This window comes from Stegostoma tigrinum, chromosome 5 (genome assembly GCF_030684315.1).
Source record: "Stegostoma tigrinum isolate sSteTig4 chromosome 5, sSteTig4.hap1, whole genome shotgun sequence".
Lineage (NCBI taxonomy): Eukaryota > Metazoa > Chordata > Chondrichthyes > Orectolobiformes > Stegostomatidae > Stegostoma > Stegostoma tigrinum.
In genome coordinates this window covers 96128557-96151519 of record NC_081358.1, presented here as the reverse complement: position 1 = coordinate 96151519, position 22963 = coordinate 96128557, and the positions used below count along the sequence as shown (strand labels likewise).

At 43.5% G+C, this 22963-nt stretch overlaps 1 protein-coding gene across 1 annotated transcript in view; it reads right to left on the bottom strand.

Moving 5' to 3' along the window:
- The window catches only part of LOC125451648 (uncharacterized), a 69606-nt gene extending 46922 nt beyond the window's left edge, over positions 1–22684 (bottom strand). The window contains exon 1 of the mRNA XM_048529053.2: positions 22386–22684. Within this exon, the coding sequence (XP_048385010.2) occupies positions 22386–22455 (70 nt within the window). The 5' untranslated portion in view covers positions 22456–22684. The remainder of the gene's footprint in view (positions 1–22385) is intronic.
- Between the last annotated feature and the right edge of the window lie 279 nt (positions 22685–22963).

The following is a 22963-nucleotide window of genomic DNA, read 5'->3' as shown; positions in this document are numbered from 1 at the left end:
AAGGCCATTGAATTAGTGCTGGCATTCCCCACACAGCACAAAGAAAATCCGACCCTCCTTGTTCCCCCTTAACATATTCTATGGCATGTTATTTCCTCCCACCTCCAACAACTGATCACTTTTTCCAAGGGGATTTGCAGGGGACGGGGTTGGGGGCTGGGAAAGAGCTGATGAAAGCTCTCTGGTCATTCTATTGGAAAATGCATCACTGACAATTTTGTTCAGCAAAGTGATTTTATCATGGTCCGCTGCAATGGGTTGCCTGTTGTACAGGGAGGGTAGAGGGAGGCACCAGTTGGTACAGCCATAGCAGACAGGTTGCAGGGTGCATGAAGATGGGATCATCCCTTATGCCAGCTCCTGCAATTGTCTGAGTGAGTATCAGCTTAGACAGTGCAATGTATTTTGACAAAGAGCTTTTTTAAGAGATCTGCAACATCCTCCACTGTTGAATCAGCTGAAAATTTACTGCGAAATTAAACAAATGCCTAGTGATAAGCCAGAGGCTGACTGACTTTTACCCTTCACAATCAAGAAGCCTCCTGTCTCAAACAAACACTTTCCCCATAAATAATTTTCTCCCCTTGCTGTCACAAATCTAACTGCTTGAGTAATGTCACTTGTATTGTGCCCCCATTTCATTGTAATTGCACGTTGGGGTGGGGGGGGGGGGGGGTAAGGAGGGGTGTGGTTGGGAAAACAGGAGGTTTGTTTAGCTCAGAGGCTGCATTAACACAGCAGAGCATTTTGTTCACTGCAATTGGCATGAGAGCAGTTTGGTGAAGGAGTGGAATAACAGGTAGGCCCAAGCTTGGGTAGAGGTAACAGCCCATTTCGCTGACATTCATGGGTAAAGTGGGAGTGGGGTGGGAGCAGTGACTGAATTAGGCAGGATGTGAAATTTTGGATTTCCTGACATCAGATTGATTTGTAGAGATTAAGTTAGTGACCTGTTTGCAATGGGACAGCTCTTACAGTGACATGATGGTTGGTTTGTGTGAATACTTATGAGTGTACTTTCTTCAAACTGCGACCTATATTCAAGATAAAGTCAACGGTGTCATGAGAATCTGGTGGCACCCAATTCATGTTTGTTTAAAAGGTGGTATGCAAGAATCAGCCTGAGGTCAATGGTGCTCCTCACTGAACTCTGGGGCACAAAGAACAGGAGAAAAAGAGCTTGAATTCAGTCATGGGATTGGCAAGTTTGGGAGCAGGAATGTGTTCAGGTACATGAAGGAGCAGAGAGAGAAAGATCCACAGGAAGCAGCAGGGTGGGTTCAAGGCATTGGACAGTGAAGTGGGAAGGGGCAGTCAGTCAAGGTAATAAAATTAAGGACCTAAAATGTGGCCCAAGTACAGTCCCCATGCGTGTCCATCTCAGGATGTTGACTAGCAGAGTCTTTGCTCTGCACGTAAGTTCAGCATTTCCAGGAAGTGAACCCATGAATAGTAAATAAGTTTTTTAAAAAGTCTCTATTTATTGCAGAAGAAACAATCCTTCCTCTCCTGTAACCAATGTGTGCCAAACTGAGTCATGCCAGCACATTTAGCTCTGACTAAGTGTGTGTCAACATATAACAGCAACACACAAATCAAGTCAATGTATTGTGAAATATTTACAAGTGGAATTTAGATTTAAAAGAAGCTAAAAATCAGCCGAGTTCATTCCACCGTTCAATGAGATAATGGCTGATCTGTGGCCTAACTCCATAGCCCTCTCTTTGGTCCATATCCTGTAACATCTTTCCTTACCAAAAATGTATTCATCTCAAATTTAAAAGTAACAACTGACCCAACATCCTAACCCTGTGTGTTTAGCTTCTGAACACCTCTCCTGGGCAGCCTGGCCCCAATTTTTAGACTATATCCCTAGTTCGAGCATCTCCAATCTGTGGATATACTTGGCCAAGCAGCATCTCAGGAGCACAAAAGCTGACGTTTCGGGCCTAGACCCGAAACGTCAGCTTTTGTGCTCCTGAGATGCTGCTTGGCCTGCTGTGTTCATCCAGCCTCACATTTTATTATCTTGGAATCTCCAGCATCTGCAGTTCCCGTTATCTCTGTGGATATACTTGATTTTTATCCTGCCTTTTTCTGTTAATAGCTAAGGATTTACATTTTATTTTGATTAGACCACCCCTTAACCTTCTAAATTCTAGAGAAAAACCAAGTCTAATTTATATAATTTCTCCTCAAAACTTCTTGTAAATCTACGTTGTATACCCTCCAAGGCCAATACATCTTTCCTCAGGTGTGGTGCCCATATCTGCTCACAGCACTTCATGTGGGATCTAACCAGGTTATTTTATGGCTGCAACATAACATCTGCATTCTTATACTCCACTTCGCTAGATATAAACCACCCTGTCTAAGAGGCTCTTTAATAGCACCCCCACCTCACCTGCAGCATTGTCAGCTGACAGTGGGATTCACTAATGAAATTCCATCCAATTCTTGTGCATGCCACTAGCACTTCCATCGTTTTCTTGCAGTAGTAATTAAAATTGTAAAAGCAAGAGTGGAAATACTGCAAGTGTGCACCAGTCGGCATGATGTACTAGTGAGAAAGTTACGTTTCTACTTGGGTTTTGTGAAAATTCCACAACATAGCTATTTTTCTAGTGCCAGCTAATGCATTGCCACATTTATCAAACTTGTAACAGACAGGCTATTTAGCCCTACTGGTCTACATTACTTATTATTTATTCATTCTGGGAGGTGAGGCTTCACAAGATGCCTCCATTAGTGCCCATCCTCAAAAATGTGCTTTAGAAGGTGGTGGTGAGCTGCCACTTGGATGAAGTACACTCAACGTTGTTAGCATCTTTATTCCATTCAAGATACCTCCCACTTTAACTACCTCCGTATCACTTTGCTCCTTAACCTCTCAGTTCCTTTCCAGTGTTGAGCAAGCTTCCTTTTATAGCAATGATTTCTGTTTACACTAACAGTGGGGCAAAGATGGAACTTGATGCTTCAAGGAGTGGTTGAAGATTTTCTTGCTTAGGTCATTATTTTGATTTGTTCACTATTTAAATTTTGGCTTACCCCCAAGAAACTGTTTCTTTTTCTTCCCCAATGCCAACACTTAGACAGCACAATTCGAGTTCACCATCTCCATCTGCCAGTTCAGTTTGAAAACATTACGTTACTACTCAAAATGCACCATTGGTATCCTCAGCTACAAAATTCTTAGTTCGACAGTTTACCTGAATGACTGCCTGCTTAAGCAAGGCTTGTGTGCGAGCATATAGAAGGAACGGTTCTGCAATCATCACCACCTCATTCTGATCTTAAACAGTGAACACCCCCATCTTCATGCAGTGGTTTCTATTCAGTATCCAAGGAGATGTTTTCTCAGTCTCTACCTAACTGTATCACTCTTGTCCCCCTAGTCCTTTAGGCTGCAGCACACAATCCAGGCTGACCAATCAGTGCAGTACCGAGAGTGCTACCCAAATTAAAAAAAGGTGCTGTATTCTGAATCTTTAAACTACCAACTAATATGAAACTAAGTCAGCAAAAACCGCTCCCGCTTTCCAATCTGCTCAAATAATAAACTCCAAATTATAATAAACACAAAAAGGAAGTGTGCAATCATTGAAAAGGGCATTAAATTCTACCTTGCAGCAAGTTTGGAAGGGAGGGCATTTAATCAGGTTGCAAGGTACAGAGCGAGGGCCCCACTATCTCCCTATTTGCCCAATTAAATCCCGAGCAGGAAAACTCATGGGCTGCCTTCTCACCCAGCTGATGTCCACTCAAGAGGCTCATCCACCGTTTTAGTGCCCAGTTGAGTAACCCTGCTAAGTGCCTTCAAATGAATAACCTTGAATCAGTGCCCCCATCCCCTCTCTCCCCCCTCTTCTGCCAATGGGAACAATTGCTCTGCAAATACTCAGTTCAAAAAATGCAGGATTTTGAATACATTTATTAAGGATCTCTCTACACCTTTTCCTCCTTAGATAGACCGAGGAAGCTGGAGGTTCTTCTATCATGGTAATTGAAATCCCTCATCCCAGGGACCAATCTTGTCATTTTTTTTCTCCTGCATTTTCTCTAATGCCTTCACACCTTTCCTAGTACATGGTATCCAAAACTGACAATATGCCAGTTGAGTCTGAACCAATGTTTTACGAAAGGTTCGTCCTTACTTTTGCACTCTGTGCCTCTATCTATAAAAGACCAAAGATTCTGTGTGCTTATCCAATTTCAAGCCACCTTCAATGATGTGGGCACATACACAACAGCTGTTCCCACACCTCTTTAATTTACATTGCAAATGAGGCAATGTGCCATTTCTGAGCCCACTATTTCACATGTCACAGAATGAATGGTTTCCTGCTGTGCCACAAGTCTTTCTGGACTTCACTGTAATAGCCAGTGGCCTGGAGTACAAAGTCTCACGTGTACTAGTGGTATTACATGTTCCTCTCCCAGGGCCACCCAGGGAAAGCCATAGCTGCAAGACAGGATGTAGGCAGGTGCAGCAAAGTGTAGCTGATAGGCTGATTAGGCAAGCATTTCCTTTTAGGGGGGAAATCCTCAATCAGCATGGCCCACAATCCAATCTGTTTCCAGATTTGCAGATCCTTTGAATCTTCTTAAATACAGCATGCCTTTCCGCACTTGCTCCCAGCACACCCCCACCCCACCCAATTTGCAAATCTGAGGTTTTTAAGTGTCATGATGAGATACCACCTACAAATGGTCGCTAACTGTCTGGGCCTATCATTCCAAAAGAATGAGTGTGCCATACAAGGTGAAGGATCGAAATCCGCCCCCCAACACTGAGCAGCACTGTTGGAGATTAGTCAGGGACACCATTCTTGGGTGAAAACAGTCAGATAAAAAAAAAAGGACAAAAAGTGAATTAGGATTACCAAGGAGAAGCAGAGTGAAAGGATTCACGTGTTCAGCTATCCATGGCCAATTCTAAGCAGCTGGTACCAGTGTGGCTGCTTCAGGACTAGGTCTGTGAAGGAGGAAGAGGCAGTTGGTCAAAGATGGTAAGTCTATGTCATTGTGGGACAAAAAGGATGAGGGATGAGGGATGATCCGACGCGGGAATCTGCCTAACAACCAAAAGCTAAGAACCAGCTGTAAAACTTGCCGCAAGCACACTGGACAGCTCAAGTGTGTTGGTTCAGCATGTGTTTCTGTTCCTATCTCATTAAAAAGCACTTGGCCATCACTCAGGGATTTAATTAGCTCTCAGCGCTCTTGCCCAAAGAACATTCTGGAACATTCACTATAACAACAAGAGCTCCCAGTCTTCAGCTGTTATAGCTTGATCTATGTCATTTGCCTGCATATCCATGGGAACAAAACAAAGGCCTGAAGTCGAAGGAAGACCAGTGGAATCCCCACTGAATTGGAATGAGAGAGATTGTTAGGAGGAGTTAGGCTGCGTCACTGGCCTGCGGCATTTCTGCAGCCTTCAGTCAGGACACAGTTCAGAATAACAAAATGTAAACTAAACAAACAAACATTCACAATAATTACACCCATCCTGTGTGTTTTCAAAACCGATGCATACAAGAGATCATAAAATGTACCCAACTCATACCAAGCAGAACATTCTGCCTTTTCCCACTGGTGTACTGTAATGTGCAGGAGCTAAATGGAGATACATAAGGATCGTACAGTAGAAGTGTGTTTAAAAAAACCACACAATCATTTCCTTTTACTCCATGTGTTCTGCACACATATACAATGACCAGGATGGGAGTGAACGGGTCTCTTTTAGGTATAGCAGCTGACCCTGAGACACACGCACACATGCGCCAATGGAATAATTTTGCTTATATTAAATGGAGAAAAGCAAAGTTTGGCATCTGAAGCCTCAAAGCCCAAATAGAAAACCTTTTTATTGATTAAATGAAGAGCATTATGCTTTCCTGCTGCACTCAGACTGGAAAAGCTTTTAACCCAATTACTGGCTCAGTCTCCACGCTATTCCTGTCCATGATTACTAAAGGCAAGAACAGCCTGAGGCAAAAGGCCACTTTGCTGAAAACATAGGAACATTTTCTTCCATAGAAACCTAGAGCGCAGAAAAAAGAAAAGAGAAAAACGTGAATTTACATAATGTCTCTTTCTTGACCCCAGGACATTCGAAAGTGCTTTAGAGTTAAAGTTAATGTAGTACTTTTACAAACATAGGACTTCCAGCAACCTATTTTCACACAAGTTCATACAAACAAAAATGTGAACATGAGCAGATAATTGGCTTTGGATGTGCAAACAGAATTTCTGAGAAGTAGGCCTATCTGTCCCTCTGGCTCACTCTGCAATTCAGCAAGACCACGACTGAACTGGCTGTATTTGAATTTCCCATCTACTTCCAATAACCATCGATTCCTTTGTGCAGCAAGAATCTATTGACTTCTATCATAAAAATATTCAATAATCCCCCAGCACCAACACCACTGCTTTCTGTGGAACAGGGTTTCCAGAGAGTCTCAACTTGGTGAGAGGGAAATATTCCTCTGTCATAGAAAGGGTGACCTCTACTTTTAAAGAAAAAAAAGAGAATGTCCCCAGTTCTGGATTCATCTGCGAGGGGGACCATCTTGTCCCTGTCCACTGCATCAATGTTTTGCAGGATCTTATATTCTTCAATTAAGTCAACCCTCATTCATCTCATCCCCAGTGGGAACAAGCCCAGCCTGTCCAATATTTCCTCAACACAAATCACTTATTCCAGTAAACCTCTTCCAATGCATTCAAAGGAGACCAATACCGTACACTGTATTTGAGATGTGGTCCCAAAGTGCCTTCTAAAGCAGAACACGTTTATTTTTAAGTCAATTTCTCATTATAAAGGAATAAAATTCCATACACATTCTTGATTACTGATTGTAACTATATATTAACTTTTAGAGACTCATTAGAATACCTGGTTCCCTCTGTAGCTTGACAACAACAGGAGGAGACATATAAATAGTCATCAATAGCCTGTGTGGTCCATTTAGATGCTTTGCCATTCAAGAAATCATATATGTTGATCCTTGAACAACTCCATACTCCTAATCTCTCCCACTTCCTTGACACCTTCAGGTTCCTAGAAATCTATTTCTTTAGGTATATTCAGTGGCCGCATCTGCACAAGATGCCACAGGTTCACTACCCTCCAAGAGAACTACGTTCTTCTCATCCTGGTATGAAGTGGCCTACCACACACGCTGACACTATGATCCTTGATCCAGACTGGATTGATTAGATTCCCTACAGTGTAGAAACAGGCCCTTTGACCCAAAAAGTCCACACTGCCCCTTGAAGCATCCCACCCAGGCCCATACCCCTATAACCCACACACCCCTGAACACTACGGGCAGTTTAGCATGGCTGATCCACCTAGCCTGCACATCTTTGGACTGTGGTTGGAAACCCACACAGACACATGGAGAATGTGCAAACTCCACACAGAGACAGTCGCCTGAGGCTGGAATCAAACCCGGGTCCCTGGTGCTGTGAAGCTGCAGTGCTAACCACTGAGCCACTGTGCCACCCCAATCTGCCTGCCCCAATTCACTTGGGCCTCAAACAAAATTAACTCCTTTTGTTACATAAAAATCAAATCTTGCATTTCCTGCCCCAATGTTTGTGCCTCAAAATGTACTAGTCTAAAAGTCCACCTTGTATACACTCCAGGTATTCATTCACAATGTTATCTATAACCTGGTGCTGTGTGACTTCTCAATATTACCACTCGTGGTCATTAGTTCATATGCAAGTTAAAATCATGCAAACAAGGGTGCTGCAGTATGGATGCCTAATTTCAGGTTTAATGCCATCTCTATCTCACCATGACTGGTTGGAGGCCGAAGGGTAGCTCAAACTAATTTTCCATTCCGTCTCAGCTTCACCCAGACTGATTCTACATCTAAGTTTTCTGTCCCAATGTCCTTTCTCACAATCTCACAGATTTCTTCTGCCAATGCCTTCTCTTCCATTTTGCCTGTCATTGTGGACAATTGATTAACTTTGGATGTTCGGTTTCTAGCCTTGATCATCTCACCACGTCTCCACAATTGCAATTGTATCACGCCCAGGTACGACTATTTGAGCTGTAAATTAGTCTGTCTTATTGCAAATGCATCTTGCGTTCAGATACAGTGCCTGTAGACTTGTCTCTTTGACATTTTAACATGCCTATTTTTTGATACACCTCTGTGCCTTGATTTCCTCTGCTTTATTGAGTAAAGGCAAGTGGGCAGGGAAGTGGAGTTGTTGCCAAGATGAGATTAGCCATAAAAAGGCAGAGAGTAGGCTCTTGGAGATGAGCTGCCTATTTCTGCTAATAAAATGTGAGGCTGGATGAACACAGCAGGCCAAGCAGCATCTCAGGAGCTCCTGAGATGCTGCTTGGCCTGCTGTGTTCATCCAGCTCCACACTTTGTTATCTTGGATTCTCCAGCATCTGCAGTTCCCATTATCTCTGGCTATTTCTGCTCCTTGTTCTTATTTTATACAATTTCACATTTTTCTTCCACCTTTCTATCATCAGTTTCCATCTTGGTTTCACTCACATTTGCCTCCACCCTTTCAGGTTCCTATCCAGATGCCACTCTAGATTAAATCCCTACCCATCGTACTAACTAATGCTCCTATGATGATACTCATCTCAATCCTCCCGAGGTGCCTCACCTTCCCCAGAATCAGAATCAATCTGGATACCTCATGAACCTAAAATCTTTCCACCCTACACCATCCCTTCAGGCTCAGTCAGTCTAATCCCCCATTCCTGAATTTGCCAACATGTGACATGTTGAGTAATCCTGAGATAACTATTTCTGGAGATTATAAAAACAAATGAAATAGAAAGAGCAGGGCATTTATCACTCAAACTCTCTCCACCATTCAATAAGATTACAGCTGATCTGTCCAAGGCCTCAACTCTTCCATGCCAATTCCTCAGTCCTCAACATTTGAATATTTTAAAAATCTATTTCTCTTTAAATAATTTCAGTAACTTAGCCTCAGGCATATAGAACTCCAGATATTCATTACTCTCTGCATGAGGAAATTACTTCACATCTCAGTTTTAAAAGGAGTGTCTTTTTATCCTGCATCTAATGTCTCCCAATGTCATTCAATACTCCCCACCAGTAGAAACCTCTTCTCAGCATCTACTTTGTCAAGCCACCTCAGAATGGTGTCTGCTTCAATTAGACCACTCCTCAATTCTTCTAAACACTAGCAGGCCCAACCGGTTCATCCATTCTTGAAAACAAAAAATCAATCTTTACATCCCACTAATCAGCATAGTGAAACTCTTCTGAAACTTAGTCTAATGCCAGTATATTCTGTCTCAAATGTGAAGACACAGACTGTACTCCAGTTGTGGCTGCACCAACATCCTGTGCAGTTTTACTAAGACTTCCCTTACTTAAACTCCCACCCTGCCTACCAACAATAAAAATTCCATTTGCCTACCTGACGTGTTGGCGTTCCTTTCGTTTTTGCTGTATTGTTTTGAGTAACGGTCTGCCTTCTGAATCTTCCTCAAGAAGGCGCATGATATCACTTTCCTGTATGAAATTCCATCTGCCATTTTTTTTTGCTCACTTACTCAACTTGCAAATTCTTGTGGTCATCTTGCCTTCCTACGTTTTTCTTTTTTATAATTCATTCATAGGATGTGGTTGTCACTGGCTAGCCATCATTTATTGCCCACCATGAGGTCAGTATCTGATGAGAGAAAGGTGTGGGAAAGGGAGAATATAACTGACCAACAAATGACGTTATAATGGCTCATATAGCCATTATAACACATCAGGCCAGTGACATGATGCAGGTTTCTTCCTCCAATCAGCGTTCTTCATTTCCCTCTTTACTCCAGGTGGAAATTTCACTTCACACATTCCTGATGGAAGACCACTGGCCCAGAGCTCAACTATCCAAAAAGATGTGAAAAAGTGATTATTTCTTCCGTCACTGCATACTACTGCAATTTCAGAGCTTTACTCTCCAGTTTCTCCCTTGGTAGAGATTTGCAGAGCCTATTTAAATCTTAAATTTATCACTGTTCCAACCCTTTGTGTCATCAAGTCAAGGAGATATACAGCGTGGAAGCAGACCCTTTGGTCCAACTCGTCCATGCCACACCAAACGTTCTATCCTGAGTACTGTAGGCCTTTCCTTTCTAAAAAAGGAATTCATACACACACACACACACAGCGACTTTTTTCCCCCCATTGTTGCTTACCGACAGCAGAAACAAGGACCCACGATATGGACTTAAAGCCATCCTAAGTAAGCAGGTTGATGATTGTTCCATTTGGAGGTCCTATTTCATCATCCTACTCAACAATCTAAAAGGACTGTGTATCTTTGGGGAGTTAATACTGCATAAGCTGAACCCGACCTATGTCAATACCACAGGGGAAAAAAAACAACAAAATCCTTCCAGCACCAAGTGAAGACTCTAAAATGTAAAATATGACATCAAGTTTCTCAAAAGACACATTGAAATGAATTAAACTTCACCCACAGTGCTACTGTCACTGAGTTTACATTGTGGAAACCTCCTGACTAAAGATTGAGAACAAAAAAAAATCTCATTTTTCAGATAAATGCAAGATGTCCCCAGCAGTAGCTAGGGCCCCAAAACTCCCATATCAAGGAGGACTAACAGCTCAAGGGCAAGTAATTGACAAAATAAAAGGTGAGAAATCCTGAAGCTTTACTGTGTGTCAATTGGGTGAAGCATATATAATCTGTAATGACTACTGCTCATGGAGGACCCTGGATTCTATTGCTGTCTTGGCCGAGGGGCTGATATCTGCCAAGGCACTGGTTTTTTTTTGGGGGGGGGGGGTGGAGAGAGGAGGAAGGAGGAGAGGGAAAAAAAAAAAATCACCTGGCCCTAGCACAGGTAGTGAAAGAAAAGAAAAGCCAGCCAGGATTTCTCCACCTGCTTACTATCCAGGTAACACAGTTGGAAGTTACAGAATTATTATACGTTCTGACACAGAAACAGGGCATCCAGTCCAAAGAGTCACCATTAGTCGTTTATTCCCCCCACCCCCACAAGCTGTTGCTTACCTCCTACAACACCAAGAAGCTTGACACCATTCAGGATAAGGCCGCCTACTTGATCGTCACCACATCCATAAACACCCATTCCCTACTGAAGCTCAGTAGCCCTAGTATGTAATATCTACTAGACACGCTGTAAGATTCCTTCTACAGCAAGTTCCAAACCCATGACCACTAACTTATAGGACAACAGGAGCAGCTGATACATGGAAACATCACTTGCAAGCTCCTTTCCATGGCACACACCGTCACAACTTGGAAATATATCACCACTCCTCCAGGTGTTGCAGAGTCAAAAATGCTGCAACTCCTGTCTGAATGCCACCGTAAAAGTACCTACAGGAGATGACTGCAATGGATCACGGGGGCAGCTCCTAGTACCTTCTCAAGGGGACCAATGGATGGGTAATAAGTGATGGTCCACCAGCAACAGGCTTATCCCATGAATTAATTAAAATTGTCAGCCTACAAGCAACCAAAACACCAAATTTGTTTTCAGCTTTGCTATCGCAGAATTTGAACGCTCAACCTCAACTGTCCAACACCATAAACACCCAGGCACCACGATACCCTCTCTGAAGCATTGCTGTTGCTTCAAAACAATTTTTTGGCCAGACACTAATGTCCAGTACCATACGAAGTGGCCACTCCTCATCTTCCAATTCTCACGGAGGTTAGTGGCCACCTTTCCCAGAAGTCTGTCTTAACCCAGTCCTATCTACAGCCCCATCCACCGTCAGGGCCAATGACATTAAGTACAATGGCTTGAACTTTCCTGAAACTTTCTTCCTCAATCAATACACCATCCTGTGTTTTTTGTTTCCCCCCCTGCCCAATGCTTACAGTCAAAGTCATACAGCACAGAAAAAGAGCCTTCAGTACAACTCATCCAGGCCAACTAAGTTTTAATTAGGATGGGGTGTATGTATTGTTATTCACACAACTTGATTCATATATGGGACAGGGCAGTTTGACTAGAAGGTCTTTTTGTCTGCCTGTCTTTGTTTGCATGCCCCTTCTTATCTGTCTCTCTTCCCTAGTTCGTTCCCTTGCTCATGTAGTTCTGTTCGCAGACCCTGATGTAACATCTCCTCTCTTAGTATTGGCCTTTAGCTGCACCTTATTCCACATGGATTTCAGTTGGAATCCCACCTTTCCGATGTCAGCTCCAGCCACAATTACAGACATTCCAAGACGTGTCGTAATTCCTCGAAGCACTGAGCTCACTATATCTCAACATCCACACAATGTCATGGACCACAATATGCATGTTCTCAACTTCTCTCTTCAGCAGCTGACTAACTAAATCAAAACTGCCCTAGTCCAGTTTCCTTTGATCCTACACCTCATTCAAAAGCTTAAAACAAATTAAAAACAAACTGACCTTCTTTCAAGGGTGAAGGAAGCTTCAACATTCCACGAATACAAACAGCCCTTTGGATTCTTCTTCCTATTCACTTCCATCAGATCTCAATCCTTCTTTGAATCTGCCTCTTGCTGAGGGATTACCGTACTCAGCTTCCTGTCTCTGACCCCAAATGATGTGCCCTGAGCAAAGACTCGAGTTTTTCACCCATTCACGCCCACCGCGATGAATTTCAAGGTCTTCCTGATGCAGAGATCCTCTGTCACTACTTCTCAATCCAATCCTTTAAGCAGGAATGTTTTCTTCGCCGTGGGCATTTTTACCTCATCTCCCTTCGCCCTCTGTGCTAGCCTCGCATTAACAGGTGGTGATTCTCCTCAGCCATCTCAAATTCTCTGCTCACCACATTCACTCTTAAAAACTTTCCTTACTCCATCCTCTCAGGTCCAACACGTACAGCCAAAACCAAACTTGCTGACAGGCTCACCAGAGGACAGCTTATCTCCATCTAGGCAAGGCTAAATGTCAGTTGTCCAATACTAATGAACACCAAACCATTGTAAGCAGGACTGTCATTAACTTTAACTCTTCTGGAGATCTTTCTCTTCCTTTGCCCTTGCGCCCCGCCCCCCCATCCCCAACCCCCCCCAAGTTATATACACCCTGACCCCAAACAATTTACTTCTATCGCTTTCCCTAAATCCACAAACACTGTTCTTGGTTGAACCACACTTCAGCCATCACTAGTGAACTTATTGCCTCCTGCCTCCACTACTTTTCTCATCTTCAGTTTCTTCCTATTTTTTTCTACTCCTCTGAAGATCTTCATAGCAGCGAATACCTCACTGACACGAACCCTGTCCTTTCCCAAGGTGGATCAATCTCTCAGCACCAAGTAAATCTTCTTATGATTATCATTCAGCAGATTCCTGCATCTGATGATTCAGCACTGGGCTAAGTGTAAACACCTACATTAAGCAGCAGCACTAAGGGTGACAAGGGCACAGAGTGTATTCCGGGTAGGGGAGTCAGCGGTTGACAGGACATAAGGCCCTTTAGCCCGCTGAGCCAGTGCCAGTCAAAAACAACAACCTAAATATTTCTAATTCCATATCCCAGTACTTGACCTCATGTACCTTGGCATCACAAGCATACATCTAAATCCTTCTTAAAATGAAGAGGGTTGCTGCCTGCATCAGCACGGTAGATAATGAGCTTCAGACTCCATCACCCTCGGAGTGCAAACATTTTTCCTCACATTCTCTCCTGTCCTTACCATAAATCCAACGACTGGGAGCATGATTTCTCTGCCAAGGGGGAAGATTTGCACCTGTCTATAACAGAGGTTGGTTCAGTGGCACAACCTATTGAGCTGGCCAAGTCTTAAGAGGACATAGCTGCTAGACTGGATCAGTGGCAGGCACTGAAAAATAATTTTACAAGCAGCAAACGTTTTCTTGACCCCATCCTCATCAATATGCCTCCCACAGATTGTTATCGCACAGACATTATCTTGAAGAGTGACTATTACATGACCCTGTTGGAGACAAATTCCTACCCTCTCAAATGAGGAGATCTTCCATCGTGGTGTGTGCCACGAACAAGCAAACACAGGCTTGATTTCCGAATTGACTCTCGATTAAAAACTGAGGCATCATGGACTATCTGCAGCAGTATGATGGTGTTCAGCCACAAGTCTGTAATCCTCATGGCCCACACTCTACCATTACCAACAAGGCAGAGCATCAATCCTCCATGCAAAGAAGAGCACAGGAGTGCAAGCCAGGAGCAACACAGAGCATTCCTACCAATGAGTTGTCAACCTGGTGACCACAGCTATAGGGAGAGGATGAATAGGCAGGGCTTCTTCCCCACTCCACTCCCACCCTCAGTCCTTTCCCCATGAGCAACGGCTGAGGGGGGGGGGGGGCCTTATCAGAGGTTCACAACATCACGAGGAGCATGGATAGGCTGAATAGCCATGGGTCTTTTTTTTTTAAAACACCCAGGATACAGGAGTCCAAAACTAGAGGACACAGGTTTAAAGGGGAGAGGGGGAAAGAACTTTAAAAAAAGGTCCAGAGAGATGTAACTTTTTCATGCAGAGGGTGGTGTGTATATGGGACAAGCTGACAAAGTGGTGGAGATGGGTACATTACAACATTTAAAAAGACACCTGGATGGGCATATGAATAAGGAGGGTTGAGAGGAATGAGGTAAATGGGACTGGATCAAATTGGGATGCCTGGTCTGTTTCTGTGCTGAGACACTCTGGCTACGTGTATGCCAAAAGAAAAGCAGCAGGTGATTGCAATAAGAAATCCACAACCAACACAAGACCTAAGCTCTGCAGTGCTACCAAATCCACTTGTGGATGGTTGCTGACAATTAAACCACCCAGCAGAAAAAGGGAGAAGGAACCACAAATATCCCAACCCTCCACTCTCTGCGAGTCCAGCACATCAATCCAGAAGAAGCACTGCCAACTAACTTTGGTCGTAAGCGCCAAGTGAACAGTCTATTTTGGCCTCCTCCTGAGATTCTCAAAGGTCATTCATTAACTCATTCAACTTATATTAAATTATACCAAGAACCAGCTGAAGACACTGGACAGGACATGACTATTGGCCCTAACAACATTCTGCAGTGTCACTGAAGACTTGTGCTCTGAACTAGCAGTTCCAGCAATAGACACAACACTGGCATCTACTCTGCAATGTACAAATGTCCAGGTATAGCCTGCCAACAAAAAGCAAGACAAATTCATCCCAGTCAATTAGTGCCTTGGCTTACTCAATAAAATTAATGGAAGGAAGGGTTTGTCAACAGAGCTATCAAGTAGTGCTTGTGTAGCAATAACCAACTCCCAGAAGCTGTGTGTTCTCCCCTAGGGTTATCCAGCTCCTGACCGCAGTGTTAGTATCAACACTGATGCATAATCAGAGGTCTAGGAAAGAGAAGACTGGTGGATCATTAAGGGTGTCAGAAGAATTGAACTTCACAGATGAGACGAGAGACGCATCAAGGCAGCTTTTGATCAAGAATGGCAGAGCCCTAGTAAAATTAGAGACAGAGATAATGGGAATTTGGGGGTGGGTCCTCCCCACTGATTGGAAACCTACCTAACACAGGTACTGGGAGGTCAATAATCTCAGTCCCAACCTATCACAGCATGAGTGTCTTCAGTCCAACCAGCTTTAGCTGTTCAAATCAATGACCTTCCCTCCAACATCACATCAGAAGTGGGGGCATTTATGATGGTTACACAATGTTCAACACCATTAGCAGAGACACAGATCCAGAGGCAGTCAACGTCCATTCTAAACAATATAAAAATCTATGTTACACCTTGACATTCAGTGCCATTCCACTTAGAGTCATAGGCTGTTCAATCTTCTAACAACAACATTCTAGGAGATACTGAAGCTGAAGTAGAACAACCACATTAATACAGTGGCTATGAGAACAGGTTAGAGGCTAGGAGCTATGGTACAGGTAACTCACCACCTAACCTCCCAAAGTCTGTCCACCATTTGCAAGGCACAAGTCAGGAGTGTGGTGGAATATCCTGCACTTGACCTTCAACAACACTCAGAAGATCCGGGCCAAAGCAGCACTTTTGGTTCGAATCCATTCAACATTCACCACTGACTGTCTAACTCAGTAGCCACAATATGAGCCATGTACAAATGTCACAGCAGCAACTCACCAAGGCTCCTCAGTCAACAGTTGTGTCTTTGGACAATCTTGAGTGCCGAGGAGAAAAGTTGCATAGGAGTGCCACAAATTGCACATTGGTCTCCAAGTCACACCAGATAGATATGGAACTGCATCAGCCACTGTTACTTCACTGGTCGCTGGATCAAAATCCTGTGATTCCTGCCCGAACGGAATCGTACAATTATGTGACCACAGCACCTATTGGAGGTGGCTCACTCCCATCCTCTCAAAGCAATAATGGCCCAGCCAGTAACACTCTCATCCTACGCACAAAAGAAAACACTTCCATCCTCTACCAGATCAGGGAGAGAGGGTTCTCTAATTCTTCCTTGAAGAGAGAACTAACTCGTCTCTATCCACAACCATCCCCTTCCTCCTCTTGGCAGAGCTTGTCTCACACTGAACAATTTCTCCTTCAATTCCACCCACTCCATAAAAGTTCTCCCTGTGGGTATTTGCATGGGTCCAAAATACACCTAATTTCTTGAGAGATCCATATTCCTTATTCCAGGTCTCCTCAGGTCCTTTTACTCATCTCTTCACTATTACATGGATTATTTATTCGGGGCATTTCTTGCTTGCGTTCTCAACTGGAAATATTTATCCCTTTGGTTTCCAATTTCCTGTCTTCTTTCACATGTCCATTTCTGATCTTCTCTCCCCTTCCTTTTCTGTCTCCATTTCTGGGAGCAAGATAACAACCAATAAGACTCCCATATGTAACTTGATGCACTTCTTCACATCCCACATCCTGCAAAAACTCCACTCCATCCTCCCAATTTCTCCATCCGTTTGCAAGAAATGTATTTTTTTTTTAACTACTGCTTCTGACATGTTTTTCCTCTTTCCTCAACTGAGGAATGCTCCCTTCATGGTGGAGTCCACTCTATTTCATGGATTTATGCTCTCAGCCCTTCCTATCCCCAACAGAACCATGAAAATGTTCCCATCAACATTACCTTCCATTCCACCTGTCCCTATATTCATTGAATTCAATGTGAAAACAGGCCATTTGGTCCAACAAGTCCACACTGACTCTCCAGACAGCATTCTACCCAGATTCACCCAGCTATACTACCCCTGTAACCTAGCATTTCCCATGGCTAATCCACCAGACATGCACATCCCTGGACACTACAGACAATTTAACATGGCCAATCCACCTAATCTAAATATCCTCGGACTGTGGGAGGAAACCTGCCCAGATGCAGGGAGAACGTGCAAACTCCACACGGACAGTTGCCCAAGGGTGGTATTAAACATGTGCCCCTAGCGCTGTGAGGCAGCAGTGCTAGCCACTGAGCCACCGTGCAGCCTGGAAAATTCAAAGCGTTTTTTTTTTGTTATCATTGCAGGAGGCGATGGAAATGGCAAAGTGTGAAGCTGGACGAGCACAGCAGGCCAAGCAGCATCTCAGGACCACAAAAGTGACGTTTCGGGCCCATTAGAAGAAGGGTCTAGGCCCAAAACGTCAGCTTTTGCGCTCCTGAGATGCTGCTTGGCCTGCTGTGTTCATCCAGCTCCACGTTTTGTTATCTTGGATTCTCCAGCATCTGCAGTTCCCACTACCTCTGATCACAATTTTGGCCTCCTGCAATGAGGCTGTTTTCTCCAGACCTCTCTTTTCAGAATTCTAAAGGGGCCTTTTCTTTGCAAAGAACTGCTGGCTTTGGAAAGCTGAAACACAAACAGAAAAATGTTGGAGAAAACTCCAAAGGATTGGTAGCATTTGTAGAGATGCTTGTTGTAATTTTTTTTTCCCTCCTGTTAGTTCAATTTCTCCTTGTTTCCATTTACGTTCAGTCAGCTGCTATCCTGAATTCACGACTCATCAAGACCTCTGACTATGTCAGAATGAGATCACCTCCCAGTCCTCATTCCAGAGAGCAGTCTTTCATCACAAGACAAGCCTCTCATTCCAGGACCCAATCTAAGTCAGTGTGACTTCCCTCAAAGTAACATTTGACAAGCAAAACTGAAGCCCATGAGAAATTCTCCATTGGCTAGAGTCTTATCTCGCACATGGAAAGGTGATTGTGGCTGTACAAAGGTCTGTCATACAAGCCCTAGAACTTTGCAGCTCGAGTTTTTCAGTGTAGAATTCTAGAACCAGCCATCCTCAATTGCTTCAATCAGCTTCTGTCCACCGTTCGATCAGAAACAGAAGAATGGTTGATGGACTACACGATGTTCGTATCAACCACAACCCTGGAGAAGTTGAAGAACTATGTGCCTACATGGGCAACATTCAGGCTTGAGCAGAGAAGTAGCAAATAACATCTGTGCCAAAAGTGTGCCAGATGTACATCTCCAAAGATTCTAACCTTTCCCTGCCCGCACATCACAACCACAGATATTCAGTGCCATTAGCATCTCTGAATCCTCCAACAAGGCCCAGAAATTGAACTAAACCAGCCAAATAAGTACTGCGGCTATGAGAACAGGTCAGACGCTCAGAGTTCTATGGTGGAATAACCCACCTCCTGACTTCTCTCAAATTGTTTAATATCTGAAAGGCGCAAATCAGAAGTGTGACGTAACAGTCTCCACCTGCCTGACAACTGTAGCTCTAAACCGCAGCTCTAAACCTCAAAAGTCTGACCCAAAGCTGACTCGATCAGCACCCTTATCCACGTTAAGGATTCTCTCCCTTCACCTCCAGAGCACGGTGGCAGCAATATGTAATATCTATAAGCACTATAGCAATTTACCAAGGTTCTTACAAATCGATGAACTTTACCAATGTCCAAGGGCATAAGAGAATACCTTCAAGTTCCTCTCCAAGCCACACACCACCCTAATATGGAAGTCGATCCAATAATTCCCTTGTCACTAAACTCCTTCCGTTAACAGTATTGTGATGTTATCCTGGTGTCACAGGGCATGTGGTAATTCAACACGGCGGATTCTCAGCACCTTAAAAGGTAATTAAGAATGGACAACAAGCACTAGCCTTGTCAGTGATGCTTCAATCTTACGAACGGGTTACATTGCGGCCTCATCTGTCTTCCCTCGACTTGCTCACTGCCAAAGACACTCCATTTTACTAGTTTCCAATCCCTTCTGGCTGCTTGCCAGGTGTTCCATTCAGCTGAGGGCAGGAGAGGAGACAAAAATCTACTTAAGGTAATACCATTAAATTGACAACTTCCAACATCCCCATCAGTGTCAGGTTTGTAAGCTTTAGTACCTCAACTCTGTCCTAATGAAGCCAACACAAATGAGCAAGTACTGGATTTATGGAATAATCCCATACAAGAAACAGTGGAAGCAACAACAATGATTCATTAAAATGCAACTAAACAGCACCTGAGTAATCTGAGACAATGGCATATAGTAAGGGATAAAATGACCAACTAACTTCAGACTTCCTGGTCTCAAAGCTCTCCCCTTCTAGAATTTTTCTTACGATGTTTTGTCCTGTTGGATACTATTGGATGAAATTTAATTGCTACAGTTAGTTAATAATTTTATTATTGTTATATCATGCAATCACCAGGTTGGTAGAAGGCAAGCTAGACAGACATTGGTCTTTTTGATGCTCAGATGGAGGCAACTAACTTGTAGAATTGTGATATCATCATGGAGTGATGCATCACCTCCAAAAGGTTTTTCTGTGCAAGCAGTTTCTGAGGAATCAGTTACACTGTAGCCTGCCAGCATTCTTCAGATTCACTGCTTCTACCCTAACTCCAAACAGTGTTATTCTGCACTGTTTGAAGAGGAGGGTGTGTTGGTCAACATTGCTCCCTAAACATATCACTGTTGACAAACCTAATATCGCTAATCACATTTTCTGAATCCTACACACAGATTTGTTTGACTTCACAAGGACAGCCCTTCAAAAGGGAACTACTGGATGAACAGACAGTGTGGGGTAAATTTCGTTTCCCCCATCTCTACATGCACAAAGGGTGGTTCGTATGTGGCATGAACATCCTGAAGTAGTGGTGGATGTTGGCACAGTTACAACATTTGGATAAGGACATGAAAAGAAAAGGCTTGGAGGGATATGGGCCAGGAGCAGGCAGGTGGTACTAGTTTAGTTTGGGATTACACTTTGCATAAACTAGTTGGACCAAAGGGTCTATTTCCAAGACATATGACTTGGGTAGTTGTGGGATCTTTCCTTTCAAAAACAACAGTGTCAGATCATTTTCTCAGAATGATGAGGATTAAATGTTTTGGGCAAAGTTATAGAGCTCAGATAGTTATCAACAGACTTAAGCAATCCACAGGATGTTTCTGTACTACTGGGTCAGCAGGATGAATTGGCAGGCCTAGGTTGAAAAGCAGAAGTGGGAGGGTGAGGGTGAGGTTGGGGGTAATATTTATCCAGAATACCCACTCCATGAACAAAACTGATGAAACAGAAGAGATGCTGAGGCCTTAAGACTTCTGGCCTTCAAACAATTTGGCATCTTGTCATTGCACAGGATGATGCCAGTATCTCAAACAGGAAGGGCTTTGTAACAGAATAAAAATAGTTATATCTGAGTTCTAAACAAACTTGTAAATTAGAAGGAAAGTTCAGCTCAGTGGAAACAACAAGAAGAGAATTTGCAGAACAAATGCCGAGAGTTGGGTTTGAATTTGTGGTGACAGAATCAGAGAAATTAAAAACATTCCCCACCCAAACCCCTCCACACAGAATTTAGCAGGAATCAGGAACTCATTGCTTGAAAAGGTGGTGGAAGCAGAAACCCTCAAACATGGATATGCACTTGAACTGCCCTAACCACAGCATAATGGAATAAATGCCAGACATCCATTTTAGCTGGCTTCAGTACTCTGCCACTACATCAATTAGATTGTGTCCCGTGTAAAGCTCAAACTCACATTCACCAATCCAAAGGCAATGTTTCCGACTGCATGAAATGTTAGTTGATCAATCATTAACAACCAAACTCTATCGTAGACTTCTGACTACTTTTGAGTCCGGTGACACTAACTCAATTTTTCCCTCCACAGATGCTTCCCAAACTGCAGAGTTTCTCCAGCATCTGCAGTTGTTTGCTTTATTCCACAGTCCATTTTGTTTTCCTAACTACTAAAAAGATATAAGCTTACATTTATATAGTATCTCCCAGATCAAGGGCATCCCAAAGTTGTCTTACAGCCAATGAAATCTTTTAAAGTAAAAATGGTTGCATTGTAGCAATGTTTTGTGCGTGGCAAGATTCAACAAATCATACTAAGAAAGAGACAAGGATTTCTGTTTTGGAGATGATGGAAGAGAAAATACATTGTTGGTCAGGACACAAGAGGAATTCCCCCGTCCCCCGAAAGTGAGCTGCAGGGTCTTTTACGTGGACTAGATAGATCAGATGGAGAGAGATAACAGGAACAGCAGATGCTGAGATAACAAGGTGTAGAGCTGGATGAACACAGCAGGCCAAGACGCAGAGGAGCAGGAAGGCTCACGTTTTGGGCCTAGACCTTGCTCAGTTTCATGCTTCACCCAAAGGACAGCACCTTAGACAGTGTAATGCTTCCCCAGTGCTGCACAGAAGTATCAGCCTAGGCAGTGCACTCAAATCTCAAGAATGGAGTTGGAATTCAGAATCTAATGGCCCAGAGGGAAGAATACTGCAGCTCCAAACAATCAAGTTGGGAATGGGTTCAGTCGTTCAGAATTTAGCTAATGCATTTTCACTAACAGTCCTGTTCGGCTGAAAGAACCTCACTGTTACATCTTGATTTCATCAGGACTCCGTTAGGTGATAACAATAACAGCACTTCGTTTAGTTAGGGACCAAGGTCAGTAATCCGCCTTAAGTTCCATTAGTCTTCAATACAAACACTGGTGTAGAAAATGCACCCTTCAGTGCACTTATAAGCTAAGCAGCTACGTTATATAATCTGACACCACTTACCAGCTTCAATATTTAAATCAACACCAGTGCAGGGCAATATCTAATCATGGATGCTGATAGAGATTTAGTTTTAGTTATAAAAAAGTAGATCGTTATGTCTGAATATGCTACCAGTCCCTGCTTTATATCGGATAATGCTACATTAAGAGCTGCAAAGCAGGTCTCACAGAATTACGATTTGCTCGTCCTCGTTATGAAAATGTCCGTCATGCTGCCCCACAATAAAAAGAATTGCATTTTCTCCATCGAGATGGGGGCGGGGAGAAAGGAAAAAGTGTGCAACATTAAAACCGTTAAACAGCCATCGTGCTGGAAAAAGAGAGGACAAAACATGAATTAAAACGGACTAAATCCTCTTCCCAACCCCGACACACCTGGGCTCCTTTGCTTCGGCTGGAACTCCTCGTGTAGCCTCGCTGCATCTTTTGCTGCATCTCCAGGCATTGTCGAACTGGCTTTCAGAATGAAGGCAGTGGGTTCATTTAAGCGAAGCAGCCAGCTCGTGTTGTTTGGTTATCCCTACACCTGATCCTCCACCGGAGCTGGGGGGAGGGGGAGGAGAAAAGGTGGGGGGGGGGAGAGAGAGAGAGAGCGCACAAATGTGTACTGGCTCTCTGTGTACGTGTATGTGCATCTGAGAGTGCGCTGCTCCAACATCCCTTCTGACAGTGCACTCTACTGTACTTAGCTGTGTCATGCTAGATGATGTCAGCAGGATTCTGGAGAAAATCAGGGTGTGTACCAGGCACTGCAGAAAGAGAGAGAGCAAAGCAGCCAAATAGAAAGCTCTGGGCTCTAATCAATACTGCAGAATAAGAAGCACCTGAGTCCAATTGCATCATTCGGTTCTGCTCTCCAGTACAGAGATGAACCTTATTTTTGCAGCCTTTGAAAGATTAACGTTTCACCTTCCTTGAGATATTCAGTTAAATTCAGACGGTGCCAGTTTAAA